The following is an 18,219-nucleotide window of genomic DNA, read 5'->3' on the forward strand; positions in this document are numbered from 1 at the left end:
ACTCGCTTTGATATACAAGTGCTTTGGATAACAAGCATGCTTCTGGAACAGATTATGCTCGTAATTCAAGGTACTACTGTACTTTAAACAGGAGAAGCACACCTTAATGTTTTTTTCAGCTTGGGAGTGATTGAGAGGGACTGTCCATCCTCCCAGGAGTTCGACTCCAAGGATTCACTTTCCACTTCATTTTCTACTGCCTCCCATTTTGATTTGAAAACACTTGTGCTCCCTGTGGTCTCTATGAGAGCAGAGACTTTCCCCATAAAGTCTGCCAAAAACTTACACCATTCAGCGCCAAAGACCAGGGAACAGGTTTTTCTATTAAAAATTGTTCCACCCGTCCACGTTTAAATTAAAATTCTCGGGAGGGAAAAAAACAAAAAAAAACAAACAAAAACAAATAAAAATAAAATAACCAGAAAAAAATAAAATGAATTTTTAGTGCACACAAACAGTATAATAGCCAATTGTTTGGTAAAAAGATGTTGCTTCAAGTAAATAGATATCAAAAGTCTGAAATGGTATTATCCATAGGCAACGCTTTAACACATGTGGTGCAATCACTGTTTACATAAGTGTGAAATACCCATGTGCTTGTGGGCGCATAGGGGTGCTATGCCCCCCCTTGTGATAGCTTAGGCAGTGAAAGCTATTCTTTAGGGAGGGGTCTATTAGACCCATGATTCCTCCTCTGCCCTCTAAGGCAGCTGATCAAACAGTTTTTTTATTGGCTGCTTTCCTGACTGAACCAGCCAGGACACACCAAATGGGGGAAAAAAAAAAAAAAAACTTTGCTTCTGACTTCTTTTGTCACTGGAGGAGAGGAAGAAACTCATGTGGGTGGTGGGGCGCTTCCAAGCCCTATCAAAGTGATCGGGTTGCTTGCCACTTGGATCACTATTATTGGAAAGCCAGTTGGCGGTTGAAAACAATGATACAGTTGGTGCACAGCTGCAACTATGATTCTGATATAACCACTTGATTCTAAGACCATATACATATGACCTAAGGACAGCAAGTTGTTTATAAAAAGTTGGCCTGTACCCGATACTCTTAATCCCCAAAACAAAACTAACATCCTACCAAAGGGGAATATAATATTAAAAAAAGGTAAGCCTGAAATAAACCATTACTTATAAAATAAATGTATAACAGCTGAGAAGGAAAAAAAAAATACACACATAAAAACTTACGTTTCATGGGTTCCAAAAAAGAAAATGGGCATTTTATTTGACGGAGACTTAACTGCCCCATCAGGAAGTTCATCAACCTGTGAAAGAAACGAAAAAAAAAAAAAAAATTAAGCCTTCATGTCAATAATAAAAAATAAAAATTAGTTAATATTTACATCAGAACGTACAATCCCACTGTCAGCCTAGGTTCACACTGATGTGATACAGGATACAGCGTTTCATACGATCTGTTGCGGGTGTCCATGTTAAATTAATGACACCTCAAAACAGCTCATTGTCAAGGAAAAAAAAAAAAAAGTCTTGCACCATTTTGGTGCGGATGTTCTGCGATTTGAGCCATACAAAATGAATGCAGTGCGATTCCTGGGCGAATTTCATGTGGTGTACCGCACTGCACAAGTGTGAACCCAGGCTAAAAAAAAATATATGAACTGATGAGAAATAGCCTTGCTTGTTTTACGTAAAAGGCATACAAGATGAGACTATCATGGCACACTCATTTCATTAAGTTGTGTCTTTCCAGTTAAAAAAAAAAAAAAAAATTGAGACAAGATACTGCTTTAGAGTCTTTTCTGCATAAGACCTAATAATTTATAGCACCTTACCAAATCACAGAAAAATAGGATTTTTATACCAGCTTACTGTAAAATCCTTTTCTTGAAGTACATCACGGGACAGAGCCTTAAGTAATTACTTAATGGGTTATGGGCCACCTTCAGGTGATGGACACTGGTATACCCAATACAGGAAGTTCACTCCCTATATAACCCCTCCTCCTTCCAGGAGCACATCAGTTTTTGTAGCAAAGCAATATACTTAAATCTCAAGAGGGGAGGGACCTCTGGGTCCCATGATGTACTCCAAAAAAAGGATTTTACAGGTAAGCTGTTATAACAATCTAATTTTCTTTATCGTACATCATGGGACACAGAGCCTTAATTACTTAATGGGATGACTCATAGCAATGCTACGAGAGGAGGGAGACACAACCAGCAGGGTACCCCCAGACTTGAGGGCTTATACCGCTGCCTGCAGCACACTGCGCTCGAAGGCGATATCCTCATACCCCCTTACATCCATCTGATAACATTTTGTGAATGTATGTACTGAAGACCAAGTTGTGGCCTTACAGATCTGAGCCATGGAGGCCTGGTGATGCACTGCCCAAGAAGCACCAACCGCCCTGGTAGAGTGCACCTTAACTTGAAAAAAAGGGGGAAGCTTACCCCTTAAATTTAAAGTTTGAATTATAACTTGCCAAATCCACTTAGCGACAGTGGATTTCGACGCTGCCTGTCCTTTCTTAGGACCCTCTGGCAGAATAAATGAGACAGTCTTACGAATCCGAGCAGTTGTCTTTAAATAGATTTTCAATGCTCTCACCACATCAAGACAATGTAGTGACTTCTCTTCCCTGGAAAATGGTTTTGGAAAAAACGATGTCAGGACAATATCTTGGTTCAGGTGAAAACCTGAAACCACTTTTGGTAAAAAACCTGGACGAGGGCGTAACACCACTCTGACCTCATGAATAATAAAATATGGCTATTTACACGAAAGAGCAGCCAATTCCGAAACCCTCCTTGATGAGGATATAGCAACCAAGAACACCAGCTTCCTTGTCAGGACTAAGGGAATATGCTGTATCAATTCAAATGGCTGTTTTTGTAACACTGACAAAATTAAAGTTCAAATCCCAAGGGCTCAAACGTGATTTAAACTGGCAGATTAATCCGCATCACCCCTTGCATAAAACCCCGGACTAAAGAATGCGTAGCAAGCGGTCATTGAAATAAGATCAATAAGGTTGAGACTTGGCCCTTAATAGTACTCAAGGCCAATTTCATCTCTACGCCTGTAGAAAGGCAAGAATTCTGCCTACGATATATCTCCGAGGGTGCCAACCCTTGGATTCACACCAGGAAACATAAGCCCTCCAGACTCTATAATATATAGTTTTGGAAGCTGGCTTCCTTACATTGATCAAACTAGAGATAATTGACCCGGAAAGCTCATGTTTCTTCAGAATGTGGGTTTCAATAGCTAGGCCATTAAATTTAGCGTTTGTAAAGTAGGATGGAATATCGGCCCGTGAGAGCAGGTCTGGCCTTAGTGGAGGGACCATGGATCCTCCACTGCCATCTTTAAGATTTCTGCATACCATGACCTTCTGGGCCATGCTGGTGCTACCAGAATTACAGGCTTTCTTTCCAGCTTGATTCTGCAAAGAAGTCGTGGTAGGAACTGAATAGGAGGGAATGCATAGATCAGTGAGAACGCATCTGTTCCGCATGAGAGTGGATCCCTTGTCCTGAACACAAAGTTGACTAACTTCATGTTGAATCTGGACGCTAGAAGATCTATGTCCGGAATCCCCCATCTTTGGCAAACAAGCCCGAAAAATGTCGGGGTGAAGAGGCCATTCCCCTGGGAAAAACTGCTGGCGACTTTAGTCCGCCTGCCAATTCTCTACTCCCGGAATGAAGACTGCTGATAGGCACGGAACATTCTTTTCTCCCCAGGTTAGAATATGGTTCACCTCTCTCTGCTCTGAGAGACACTCTTGGTGTTCCCTTAGTGATTGATATAGGCCACAGCCGTGGTATTGTTGGATTGGATCCTGACAGGACAATCCCTTAACCTGGAAGTCCAGGCCTTCAGAGCTAGACGCACTGCCCGAATCTCTAGGATGTTGATGGGCAAGGTTCTTTCGGTTCTTGACCACTGTCCCTGGACAGTCGTCTTCTCTAGTACTGCTCCCCAGCCTGAAAGGCTGGCATCTGTCGTTACTACTTTCCAGATAATTGGTCTGAAGGATTTTCCTTTCAGCAGATTCTGGGTCAGTAACCACCAGCTGAGGCTTTGGAACACCCTTGGGGACAGCCGCATTGGCAAGTCCAAAGCCTGGATCGTTTTGGAACTGGGCATAGGGGACTGCTTTGAATGAAGACACCATCTTTCCCAACAACCTCATGCAAAGGCAAATTGAGGGATTTGCTTTTGACCTGACCATCCGCACCAGCTCTCGTATGGAGTTGATTTTTGCCTGAGGCAAGAACACCTTTTTCTGGGCTGTATCTATGATCAAACCCAAATACTCTAGCTTATTTAGCAGTATTAAGGAAGACTTTTCTAGGTTGAGAATCCAATCCAGATTTTTCAGGTAATTGGTTGTAATGCGTACACTTTGCTCCAAACGAGCCATCGGTTGGTCTATTAGCAATAGATCATCTAGGTACGCCAAGACTGTTATGCCCTGTGCACTTAACCTGGCTAGAGATGGGGCCAGCACTTTTGTGAACATGCGGGGTGCTGTAGCTGGCCCGAAGGGCAATGCTACATACTGAAATGCTGTTGTACTTCGAACCGCAAATACCTTTGGTGAACGGAAAATGTAGCGACATGCAGATATGCATCCCTGATGTATGCAGACGTCAGAAGTTCTCCTCCTTTTAGGATAGAAACTACTGACCTGATCGACTCCATTGAAAGGAGCAGATCTTCAGGAACTGATTTAGAGTCTTTAAATCTAGAATGGGTCTGTTGAATGAAACTCCAAACCTTGCTCTTCTGTGCATGTACAGGAAACGCCTGAAAAGGCTGTGAAGGTTTTATGGAACCTAAAGAAGAAACAGATCAGCTGACTCTACTAGAGGTAGCTTGAAAAAGGCAGGAACCATCTCTAAGAGATTGAACCAGCAATCTCTCAGATTGCGAGGCTGAAAAAGGAACATCTACCGTTGTTTCCTTCGCAGAGGAGTAATCGGTATGCTTTTCTTCCTGCTCACCTGAGGGTAACCCCTCATCCTCTACCCACTGTTCCCTTGATAAGGGGTCTAAGATGGGGAAAGTGGATCTAACGCGCTTCCTATCCTTCTGGATAGCGGATGAAATTAAAGTCGCTAATTTTCCTACTAGGCCCTGCAGGGCAGAGGAAAACCCATTTTCAGTCATGTATACAGGGGCTGAATTTTCTGTGCCTGGGCCTGACCCTGAGGCTTTCCTCTAGAGTCTAACAGTGGAAGCCGTCACCACTGCCTAGAGGCGGATGCCCCTGGCGTGGTGGAAGGAGTCGGTTTAAATGAAGGAGGTTTATACTTTCTTTTGGGCAAAAGAGTACCTTTCCCACTAGAAATCATTTGGATGCGTTTGACCAAATCCTCCCCAATTAGTCGATCACTATGAAAAGGGGAAACTAGTCAGAAGCCTTTTGCTTCGGCTGACCAAAAGGTCCTACACATGTGTACCAGCACAAGCGCAAGGCGGGACACGCCTGGTGAATAGAGTCTTTCATGGCGTCTATGACAAAACATAGTGCCCTTGATAGTTAGGCCAAATCATTGGCTTGTGTGCAGGGACCTCTTTAAGGGCCTGTCTAAACTGGTCCTTTAGGGATTGACAGATGCCTATTGCTGCAACTGCGGGCTGAGTAACCGCACCTGCCAAGGAAATAGAGGATTTTAACAGGAACTCCAACCTTTTATCTGTTGGATCTTTAAGCATTTGTGCATTGTCTACTGGACAAGTTAAACTTTTGTTCACACTGGAAATCGCAGCATCAACTGCTGGTACTTTCCATTCTTTGGGGACTTTCTCCTCCATGGGATAGAGAACTGAGAATCTCTTTGGAGGGGGAAAAATGCTTATCCGGGTGATCCCATTCAGCATAAATAAGCTTTTCTAGTAATGCATAAAATGGAGGAGTTTCCCCGAGGTGGGGTTTTTTGGCAGCAAAGTAAACAGATTGAGCCAATAGTATATGAGAAAATAGACGTATTTATTTTTACAAAAATGGCATGGAAGTTAAAACCATGAGCTCCAGTAGGAAGTACTTTAAAACTTGTTGAGCTAAACATACATTTGCAGACAATTCCATAACAACATTAAACAAAGAATGTTGACAATATGAAAATTGAGCTTGACACATTTCAACCCATACACTAAGAGTCTTCTTCAGAGGTTCAGTCTGCTGAAAGATATACGATATAGGTACACATGTAAAAGTTTTACTTATGCATAATGAAATATACAGTGCATACATGTAATATAGTTACCCAACAATGTATGTCCAGTAAGAAAAAAAGAAGCCTCCCACATGGAGATCCCTTTAAAAATTACTTTCTCCTCTTCCCCCAAAGGGGTCCCAGGGCACCTCCACAGCAGCCAAACACGGGGCAGTAATCCAGCGATGCGACTTACGAGAGGTCACACCAATAAGCGCCCCCCTACTAGGTCAGAGGACTGACCGAGAGGCAGGCTACACCTGTAGTAAGAGTTCAGAGACAGACTAAGTAGAAGGCCCATGATATGTAAAAAGAATTAGGGAATTATTAATTAGGTAAGTGTAATAATTCCCCAATTCTTTTTTTTCTCATCCTGTTTTCCATTTCGTCCATTTTTATCTCCTGGTTGCCAAGTCATCCTCCACTAAGCCCACCCTCCCCTCTAGGGCAGTGGTCCTATCTCGAACCTTTTGCAGGTCATGTCTAACAAAAGAAAGCTCCTCCTGAATGGTTCTAAGTTGGTCAGCCATTTCATTCAATGAGGTCCTACAAGAATTGACTGCTCGCAAGACCTCCTTCAATGACGGCTCTGGTTCCCCCGGGGCTCCTGCCCCAGTCGATAAGCCTAAGGTCTCATCAACCTCCTGCCCCGTAAGACCTCCCCCTGAGCCGCTCATCTCCATTGGCATTGGTACTTGACAATGTCCTTGGCTTTTTCTTCCCCCAGAGACCCCAACCTGCATTTTGGTTTGTGCCTGTTGGTCCTGTGAGGCATTTTTAGGAGAGGTCTGGCCTGGGTTATGCGCATATTTTTCTAATTTCACAGCTGCTTGAGTTGCCTTATGTTGTTGTGAGGGCATGATTTTATGAAAAGGGGAATTAATTTCAAAGAAATAGAATTGATTCTGTACCTCTACATACAGGTTCTACCTCCTGAATAGGGCTATACAAAGTTGCTAGAACTGGTCTGGCTCTCAGGGGGGAGGTGGAGGGAGGGGGGAGTACAGAAAAACCAGACAGCTGAAGTCAAGACAAAGGAGGTTCAAACGCACAGTTCAAAAAAAATCCTATTTTTCTTTACTTCTACATAGGGTACAATAGTTTTTTCTCACCCATCCGGCAACACAGCTTTACAGCAGTCTTAATGATAAACTCTTGTAGTCCAGCACTTAGATATGGAGAGGCACAGTGGGTGAGGCTTCCAAGCAGCAGCCAGTCGCTATCTCTTCTGCAGTATCACCGTTTGGGAAGATTTACAAAGTGTGTTTTAAAAAGACTTTCCAACACAGTGGCTAAGTCCCAGGGAGGGAACCTCCTTGACTTGGGGACCCGCTTACGGCTGATGGATGCAAGAAATCTCTTGACCAGTGGCTCTTCTGACAGTCTTTGATTTAAAAAGCTAGATAGAGCCGATACCTGCACCTTAAGGGTACTGACTACCAGATTTAGATCTGCTCAGGCTTGGAGGAAACCTAGGACAGCCGGGGTCATGGCTCCTAACACTCTGTTATTGAGCAGGCGCCAGGCCCCAAATTTTTTCCAGATTTTATTGTAAATAGCGTTAGTGGACGGCTTCCGGCTGCTAAGAAAGGTATCGATTACTTGTGCCGATAACTTTCTCTGCTCTAACAGCTCCCTCTCAGAAGCCAGGCCGTCAGAGAAAGAGAGCTCACTTCTGGATGATTCACCTCTCCCCGATATATAGAGGTCTGCCCTGTAAGGCAAGGCTCCGAGATGCTGAGTCTTAGTAGTGCTGAGAACCAAGACCTCCTTGGCCAGAATGGTGCAATCAGGATAAGCTTCGTGCTCGACACTCTTATCTTCCGGATAAATCTTTGGAATGAGGGCAAAAAGGTGGAAATGCATACACCAGATTTGCCTCCCAGGATTGGGATAGGGCATCTAGGCCCAGACTGAGATGATCTCTCTGTAGGGAGAAAAATTGTTCCACCTGCCTGTTCTGCCTTGTAGCAAAAAGGTCTATTTGTGGGATTCCCCACTTGTTCGAACACTGTTCGATTCAAGCACCATTCTGTCTGAGACAGAATCTCACGGCTTAGGACATCTGCCAGAGTATTTAAATTCCCCTTTTATGTGAATTGAAGACAGGGATAAAAGATTTGCCTCTGCCCATTGAAGGATCTTTTGTGCTGTCCTCATAAGACCTGGGACTCTTGTACCTCCCTGCTTGTTGATGTAAATTACTGTGGTAATATTGTCCAAAAGGACCTGCACATGTATTCCCCTCAGAGTCAGACCAAAGACTACTAGAGCCTTTAGAACTGCACTCAGCTCCCTTGCATTGGAGGAGAGGCTGGCTTCCTGCCAGTTCCAGACCCCCTGGGCCATCTGTGCGCCTGAATGGGCTCCCCACCCTTGACCGCTGGTGTCCGTGGTGACCGCCAGAGGGCTGTGTTGGGACCAAAGTCAACCTGCAGAGAGATTTACAGGGATCAACCACCACTCTATTGAGAGTTTTATTTCCTGCGGGATCTCTGTCTGCCTCTGAAGAGATTCCTTCCATCCCAGACAAAAAGCATGAACGCCTGAAGTGCTCGAGTATGAAATTGTGCTCACTGGACTCCTGGGATGGCTGCTGTCATCAAACCAAGAACCCTCATTATACCCTGAATTGAGGTCTCTCTACATATGCAGAGGCTGCTCACCTCTGCAATTATCTTTGCCACTTTTTCTTTCATCAGAAAAATTTTGGATGTAGTTGAGATCTATTAGGTATCCTAGGAATACTATACTTTGAGTAGGTACCAACTGTGACTTCTCCTGATTTACCAGCCACCCCAGCTGCTAAAGGTGTCTGATAGTTCTGCTCAGGTTCGGTTTCACCTCATCTGCTTAGTCTGCAAAGATCAGCAGGTCGTCCAGATAGGGAATTATATGAACTCCCTCCAATCTCAGAATCTACAGAGCTTCTGCCAAAATCTTCGTGAAGATGCGTGGTACTGACGCCAATCCAAAGGGCAGAGCATTGAACTGAAAAAAAAGAGGGTCTTGGACCCTTTCTTCACTGCAAACCTGAGAAACTGCCTGGACTCCTATCGAATGGGGACATGAAGATAGGTGTCTCTTAGGTCTAATGAGACCATGAAGACCCCAGGGGTTAACAAATCTCTGGTGGTGTAAATCGACTCAATTTTGAATCGTTTGTACCTTATGTACATGTTCACTTGCTTCAGGTTCAAAATGAGTCGAAATTTCCCTGATGTCTTTTTTATCAAAAAACGTGATAATAAAACCCCCCTTTTCTTAGGGTTGGGGGGGAATGAAGCTCATCACCTTCTCCTCCAGCATACTCTGTAGGAAGGAAGACATAGCTGTTGCCTTCTCCATGTCTTTCTGGAGAATTGTGTGAAATTTTTGAGGGTGGCAGCCCAAGAGCTCTATCCAGTACCTTGATTTTATCAGAACCAGGATGAAGCTGCTGCTGGAAATTGGTCTGCCACTGTGGGAGGAATGACCCCAATCTTCCTCCCACATGGCTGAGTCACTGGGAAGGGTCTTTAGGCGGGGGGGGGGGGGGGGGGTGATGAAAAGGAAGCCACCTCTGCCCCTACCCCTCCTGTATTGCCACCCTCTTTTCTGATCTTGCGTGGCTGCAAAACCCTTGTTATGCTGTCTTTTGTCCCCCTGATGATAGTTCCTTTCACCTATTCTCTGGAAGGGACAAAAATTTCTTTGCTTTTTTTGGTGGGGAAAGGAAACCCTTTCTTTTTATCGGCCGACCTCTCTAGGACAGATTCTAGCTCTTTACCAAAGAGCAAATCTCCATTAAAGGGGAGGGAACAGAGTTTGGCCTTTGACACTGTCTCCTCCCCAGGACTTCAGCCAGATAGCCCTCTTGGCTTCATTAATTAATGCTGTAGACCTGGCTGAGAATATTACAGACTCCGTGGACGCATCTGCTATATAGGCTACTGCCTTATTTAGCATTGGTAAAGCATCCAAAATCTCTTCCCTGGGAGTATCTGACTGCAGAAGAGTGCGGAGCCGTTTAAGCCATAAATCAAGCGTACGCTAGTGCTGGCTTAAAGTTAGCAGAGCAGGCTTCCCATGCTTTCTTTAAATACCCTTCTGCCTTTCTGTCCATTGGCTCCTTTAGGGTACCTGGGTCCTCAAAGGAAAGCTCTGAACCCTTTGAAACTTTAGATAGGGAAGCTTCCAGTCTGGGGCACTTTTCCCACAACACTGTATCTTCCTCTTTGAAGGGAAACCTTCTTTTAAAATTTTTAGGGAAGACTCCCTTTTCCGGTTTCTTCCATTCCTGAAGTACTGTCTCTTTTAGGGACATATGTACCGGAAAGGTTCTGCTCTGCTTAGGCTGAAGGCCTCCATATAAAAAGGTCATGTACAGACAACTCCTGGTCCTCTGGCTCCTCCAGCTCCAGGGTGTCGTATATAGCCTTTAATAGTTCCTCTGTAGGAAAAAGAGATCCTTGAACCTTGCTGGGTCTTTGATGAGCTTGTCTATACAGTCCTGACATGCACTTTTCTTCTACCCATAAGGCATTTTCTTGGTGCACATCAGGCACATTTTTCTGGGTGTCTCTGTTTTGCTATCTCTGGGCTTGTGGGCTTTGTCCTGAAATGAATCAATCAATGACAAACGCCAGCACATTACTTCCACTGAAGACAATACCCATTACAAAAACACCCTGTGGATAACATTTTCACGTTAATGCATTCAGGTGAAAAACCTCCTGTGATGCAGCAGCTCCACAGACCCCCTTTTACTTACCTGAACCCGGTCTTTCCAGGGACTGGGATGAGCATGTCAACCCCAGCCGGTGTCTTGGGTCCCGATTAGATAGATTGGTAGCGCAGCCATTGGCTCGCCGGGGGGCGGGGTTGAGTCCTGCTGTCTGTGTCAATGAACGCAGCAGGAAACAAGAGTATGCTCGCACGAGTGCCCCGAGGGAGAGCCCAGGGGACCCCAGAAGAGGATCAGGGCCACTCTGTGCAAAACCAACTGTACAGAGGTGGCAAGTATGACAGGTTTGTTTTTTCAAAAACCGAACCTTTACATATCCTTTAACTCTTCGTGGCAAGACTGGGCACAGATGAGTTGACATCCTTTACTGAACCAGGTAGAAGTGTTCATTAAAAAAAAAAAAATTCAGGTTTACATCCACTTAACTTTATATTAAAAAAAAAAAAAAAAAAAAAATACCTTTAGTACCAGTTATGTATGAGAAGACAAATAACTAGAGCATATTATCACATCAATTCCAAAAATGTTTATGAAAGAATCCAACTCACCCTTGCAGGCCAGTGAGGATAACCTTTCATCTTGGCAAAGATCAGGTCCCCAGGCTTGTAATCTCGTGTCATTTTGTCTTCGCATGAAGAACAGATGATAAAAAAAAAAAAAATAAAATTACCGAACACTGATGTAATCTTAAACAAGACAAACCATTTTTTACCTTTACAGGTGGGAATAATGACCAAACACAGTTTTAAGCCACAAAACTCACCAGGATAAGGTTCTTTATTATTATTTTTTTAATAGACCAATATTTTTAGCTTAAAATATATGAAAATGTCAGTCCTATGGCAAAATAAAACTCAAAAATATTTTTGTGAATTAGTCTATGTACTTTAAAGTGGAATTCAAACTAAACCAGTAAGATTTTTATGACAGGAGAGAAAAAAAAAAAAAAATCAGTCCAGCGCCGCTGCAGATGGGCACAACGTTAGATGGAGATAAGACTCAGGTAAGTATATAGGGAGGTGAGGGGGCAATACAAATACTGGGACATTTTTCACTTTAATGCAGAGGGACCTGTGAGCTGCACAAATCAATCACAGTTGCCATTTTTTTCACAGAACATTATTGAAATGTCATGAGGGCATGAAGTACTTTTTTCAGCGCAGCGCAGTTGCAACACCCACCACTTCATCACAACATCGTTGTGGTGAAAAGAACTGTACAGAAATGTCACAATAGCTGCCAGCGTAGCCCCAACGCATTGTTACAGTTGTTACAAAATTTAGTTTTCTCCTTCACTGACGGGCACTGATGAGGAACCAATATGCAGCACTGATAGGCACTAATAGGCAGCGATGATGAGGAGGCATCAGGGTGGATACAAATCAATGATTTAAAAAAAAAAAAAAAAAATATGTTTTTGATGTAAAATCGATTTTTGATTTTTATCAGATTTATTTTAATAAAATGCCTTTGGAACACAAATCTAAAGATAGTTTTCTATACATACATTAATAATTTAGTTTATTCAGCATGAAATGGAGCTTAGTTATGTAGCATGAGGCTGTATATTCTGCAATATTTACATTTTTTGGCAAACTCAATGAATCCAAGCTCTGCAAGCTGGGATAACATGCACTGCATTGATGCATTAACACAATTTCACAGTTACCATGAGGTAAAAGAAAGTTCTGGAATATTCCTTTATCCCATTGTTTTGCAAATGTATGTACATTACAATCTGTATGATTGAATTGGTTCTGATATGCCGTTTTACCAACCTGACAGTTTATTATTCTAAATAGGAAACCTTCATTTTGTTTGCAAATATTAAGGATTCTCACTACCAGCAAGACCTCCTTCACCTTGTTGTGTCACCAGCCATCCCATTAACCACTTGCTTACTGGGCACTTAAACCCCCCTCCTGCCCAGACCAATTTTCAGCTTTCAGTGCTGTCGCACTTTGAATGACATTTGCGCGGTCATACAACACTGTACCCAAATGAAATTTTTATCATTTTTTTCCCCACAAATAGAGCTTTCTTTTGGTGGTATTTGATCACCTCTGGGTTTTTTATTTTTTACGCTATAAAATGAAAAAAGACAGAAAATTTTGAAAAAAAACGAATTTTTCTTAGTTTAGGTGATAAAATTTTGCAAATTATTAAGTTTTCTTCAGAAATTTTGGCCACAATTTATACTGCTACATATCTTTGGTAAAAATAACCCAAATTAGTGGATATTATTTGGTCTGTGTGAAAGTTATCTACAAGCTGTGGTGCAAATCATAAAAAATTGATCACACCTGATGTACCAGTGGCCTATCTCATTTCTTGCGACCCGAATAAGCCAGGAAAGTACAAATACCCCCCAAATGACCACTTTTTTGAAAGTAGACATTCCAAGGTATTTAGTAAGATGCATTGTGAGGTTTTTGATGTCATTTTTTTCCCACAATTCTTTGCAAAAATGAAGATTTTTTTTTTCCCACAAAATTGTCACTGTAATAGGTTATTTCTCTCAAGTGGCATGTGTATACCACAAATGACTCCCCAAAATACATTCTGCTACTCCTCCTGAGTACGGCAATACCAAATGTGTGAGACTTTTACACAGCCTGGCCACATACAGAGACCCAATATTGAAATAGCACCATCAGGCGTTCTAGGAGCATAAATTACACATCTCATTTCTCAACCACCTATTACACTTTTGAAGGCCCTGGAGCACCAGGACAATGGAAATGTCCACAAAGTGACCCCATTTTGGAAAGCTAACACCCCAACGTATAATCTATGAGGCATAATGAGTCTTTTGAACGGTTCATTTTTTTCCAAAAGTTTTTGGAAAACGTGGGAAAAAAAATTAAAACGCTTTTTTTTTTAACGCAAAGTTGTGCATTTGTAAGATATTTCCAACACATAGCATGTACATAGCAAAAATGACACCCCAAAATAAATTCTGCTACTCCTCCTGAGTACGGCGATACCACATGTGTGAGACTTTTACACAGCCTGGCCACATACAGAGGCCCAACATGCAAGGAACACCATCAGGTGTTCTAGGGACACATAGCATTCACATACCAAGAACTACACCCCAAAATACATTATACTGAGCAAAGAGTAAACAAAATATTACCTGTGGTTGTAGTAGCACAGTTGTACACAGGAGGATAGCACTGGTCCAGGCAGCAGGCAGGGACTTGGTCAGCAAAAGCGAATGCAATTTTCCAGGCAACAGGCAGGAATACTGTCCATAGTCAGTACAGGCAGCAGGCAGGGATACTGTCCATATATAGTCCAGGGTCAGTGCAGGCAGAGATTGTCAGCAATGCCAATATATTGGTCCTGGTAGTAGGCAGGTCCATGTGGTGTGGTCAGTTCATGCGACAGGCAGAGGCATGATGGCATAGGTCCTACAGGCAGCAGGCAGAAGTAGGGCCTTGTTTAGGACAGAATGGGGACAGGGGTAGAGGCATCTCCCACCCAAATCTCTTTGAAGCCTCCGAGTCTCCAGACCCTAATCCCAAATGAAATTGTTTTCTTCATCCAGAAAAACAATTCTGGAGCCTCTCACATATGTGAGACCCCTGTGTTCTGAATCCCACTAGTCCACTGGCAGGGTACAAGATCAGTCCAAGAGGCAGGCAAGAGGCATGGTCAAACAGTCCAGGGTCATTTCCAGATCAGGCAGAGGTATGTACAGAATCGGTAGGCAGAAGCGTTGTCGAATAACAGGGTCCAGGGTCAGTTCCAGATCAGGCAGAGACAAACAGAATCGGTAGGCAGAAGCATGGTTGAACAACAAGCCAGGGTCAGTTACAGAGCAAGCAGAGGCATAAGGGGTGTGAAGGTGTGTGAAGGCAGGAAACGAGGGTTATGTTTACCAAGCTTCACTAATAAATTTAGTGAAGTATGGTAACGGCGGAAACAGTCAACTATGCAGAGGCCTGGTTGGGAAGTACATTGGGGACAATGATAAGTGGTGTCTCTTCTCACCCCTCGTTTGGAGCACACCTGGCATTTTTTTTTACGTTTTTGGCCTGTTGGTCTGGGAGGGATTTTATCGGGAAAGTGGCGTTCAGAGAGTCTGCTAATTACATCGGATCTAATGTTTTCTGGTGGGCCGTTCAGGTATATAAGGGCAGTGGCGATTTCCTCCTGGTAGCCAAGGAAGGGCTTGGGTCTGTCAGTGGAGTTGCGATAAATTACATAGGTGTTGTATATGGCCAAATTAAATAAATAGAAACTTTTTTATGCCACTGGTATGTTCTTCTAGTGGAAAGGTAGGGCTCGAGCATCTGGTCGTTGAAGTCGACACCCCCCATATACATGTTGTATTCATAGATACACATCGGCTTTTGAATTGGGCCATTCCTCCTGGTGATCTTAACAAATGTGTTGTTGTGGAATGAAGAAAGCATGTAGACGTCCCTTCTGTCCCTCCACTTCACAGCCAGAATTTCCTCATTCTGTAACCTCGCCGCCTCCCCTCTTAACTTCTTGTTGACGAGGCTTTGAGGAAAGCCCTTCCGATTCGTCCTTACGGTGCCGCATGCTGGAGTCTTCTTTCTATGAAGGTTTCGGAACAGGGGCAAACTAGAATAAAAATTGTCCACATACAGATGGTAGCCTTTCTCCAGGAGTGGGTTTATGAGTTCCCAAACAACTTTCCCACTCGATCCAATATATTCTGGGCAATTAGGGGGATGTAGCTGGGTGTCCTTCCCTTCATATACCATGAAGGCATAGGTATACCCTGTAGCACGATCGCACAATTTGTACATCTTCACCCCATAGCAAGCCCTTTTGGTGGGAATAAATGGTTTTAAGCCCAGCCTGCCAGAAAATTTGATAAGGGACTCATCCACACATGTGTTGGCCTGGGGTAAACAACTGGGGGAAGATTTCTGAAAAATAATTTATTAGGGGCCGAATTTTAAAAAGCTTGTCAAAATTTGGGTGATTTCGGGGAGGGCACTGGGTATTGTCGTTATAGTGAAGGAATCTCATAATCATAAGATATCTGGTCCTGGGCATTATTGAGGAAAAGATGGGCATGTGGTAGATGGGGAGGGTAGACCAATACGAACGCATTTCATTTTTTCTGTTTAGACCCATACAGAACGTGAGGCCCAAAAAAAGATTTTAAACTCCTCCACTGTTAGGGCTCTCCACTCGTAGGGACGGGCATAAGAGGACGTTGGGTTACTTGCAATAAATTTTTGGGCATATAGGTTGCACTGGGCCACAATAGATGCAAGCATGTCCTCAGTAAAAAGAAGGTGGAAAAAGTCTATTGGGGAAAAATTTTCTGTGTCCACCTGAACTCCTGGCTGGGCAGTGAAAGGGGGAACGTTAGCTTCTCCTGAATTAGGTGGCAGCCACAAGGGGTTTTGAAGGGAATAGGGAAGGCTGGCATGGGACCTAACCCTTTGGGACTGAGGTGACACCCCACTGGTACGTGGCCTTTGCCGAGGTACTGCGGTGCTGGTGGATGGCACTGCCTCCTCACCAGTACGCCTTCGTCTGGCGGGCGGACTCTCATCCTCCTCCTCTGTGGCTGTCAGTGTACCACTGGTTAGGACAGGCTCGTAGTCCACGTCAGACTCAGAATCGGAAAATGAGGAGGAATCCGAAGCGGAGAGCTCCCCGTTGCTCTTGTCGTCCGCAAGAATACTGTACGCCTCCTCAGCTGAATATAATCTTCTAGCCATTGTTGGTGATGACAGAAGGCACTGATGACAAGTGGCACTGATGACACCGATACATGGCACTGACAGGTGGCACTGGCAGGTGGGACTGATATTATGTGTGTTGGCACAGTGTATGTTTTTTTTTTACTCACAGTAACGCTTTAGACACAGTTCGCTCTCCCTCCTCATACGCTGTCTGTGTGAGGAGGGAAAGCCAGCAATGAGAGATGATCTCATATGTTTACATATGAGATCGTCTCTCATTGGCAGAGCGATTGCGCTGAAAACGCCCGCTATGATTGGCCGTTTTCAGCGATCTGTGACTTCCCCGATGCGCGCCCGCGGGAGCGCGCAAGTAAACAGGAGGACGTCCAGGGACGGCCTCCCGGCAGATAGCGTCCGCGCTGCAGCTGTCTTTCGGCTACAGCGCAGGCGCAAAGTGGTTAAAGTGAATGGGACTGTCCGTGAATCAACAGTGGGTCAGAGGAGGAGCTGTTGCAGGACAGAGGATGACAGTTGCTCCTTAAAAAATATGATTTAAATCAAGCCTTTTTACTAGCGATTTAACCACTTGCTTACTGGGCACTTAAACCCCCCTCATGTCCAGACCAATTTTCATCTTTTAGCGCTGTCACTCTTTGAATGACAATTGCGCAGTCATACAACACTGTACTCAAATGAATTTTTTGTTAAAAAAATTTTGAGACCGAAATTTTAAAAAAAAATGTATATTTTGTTATAAAATTTTGCAAACAGGTAATTTTTGTCCTTCATTGATGTACGCTGATGAAGCGGCACTGATGGGCACCGATAGGTGGCAGTGATGGGCTGCACTGCTAGGTGGCACAACTGGTGGGCATTGATAGGTGGCACTCATGGGCACTGGCAGGGGGTACTGGTGGGCACAGATGAGGCAGAATTGCCTCCTTCCTCTTCGGGACCGATGTCTCTTTCACATAAGCCGACGATCTGCTTTTTTTCTCAGGGGAAAGAAAAAACAAAAACAAAAAAAAAAACAAAAACACAATTACCGAGCTTATGTGATCAGCTGTCATTGGCCCATATATATACGCGGCCCATATATATTTAATATGGGCCGCGTTAGTGCAAAGAAAAAAAAAAAAAAAAATTAGTGAGCCAATCACACAAGCAAGAAATTACATTTCTGGAAGCGTTTTGAACAGAATGCAAGGATTTGTAAATCTCAAACCCATATTTTATTTACAATAGAAAACTTCTAAAATGTTTAAACTGAGATGTAGTACCATTTTAGGGAAAAAAAAATAAGGAAATTTTTAAATTGACGCCAGCCAAATGTCTCAAAAATGTTGGGACAGGGAAACAAAGCTGGCAAAGCACAACCCCAATTCCAAAAAAGTTGGGGCAGGGCCACGTTTACCATGGCGTAGCATCCCCTCTTTTTAACCACTGGGCACTTAAACCCCCTAATAACTATACCAATTTTCAGCTTTCGGTGCTCTCACAATTTGAATGACAATTACTCAGTCATGCAACACTGTACCCATATGAAATTTTCATCCTTTTTTTTTTTCACATAAATAGAGCTTTCTTTTGGTGGTATTTGATCACCTCTGGGT

At 43.5% G+C, this 18,219-nt stretch overlaps 1 protein-coding gene across 1 annotated transcript in view; it reads right to left on the reverse strand.

Annotated features, from left to right (window-relative positions):
- Nucleotides 1–18,219, reverse strand: part of PSIP1 (PC4 and SRSF1 interacting protein 1) — a 179,837-nt gene that overhangs the window by 136,155 nt on the left and 25,463 nt on the right. The window contains exons 2-3 of the mRNA XM_073635722.1: nucleotides 11,474–11,550; nucleotides 1,197–1,273 (exon numbers count right to left, since the gene is read on the reverse strand). Coding sequence (XP_073491823.1) covers nucleotides 1,197–1,273; nucleotides 11,474–11,545 — 149 coding nt within the window. The 5' untranslated portion in view covers nucleotides 11,546–11,550. The remainder of the gene's footprint in view (nucleotides 1–1,196; nucleotides 1,274–11,473; nucleotides 11,551–18,219) is intronic.

The sequence above is a fragment of the Aquarana catesbeiana genome, linkage group LG01 (genome assembly GCF_042186555.1).
Source record: "Aquarana catesbeiana isolate 2022-GZ linkage group LG01, ASM4218655v1, whole genome shotgun sequence".
NCBI classification, from domain to species: Eukaryota; Metazoa; Chordata; class Amphibia; order Anura; family Ranidae; genus Aquarana; species Aquarana catesbeiana.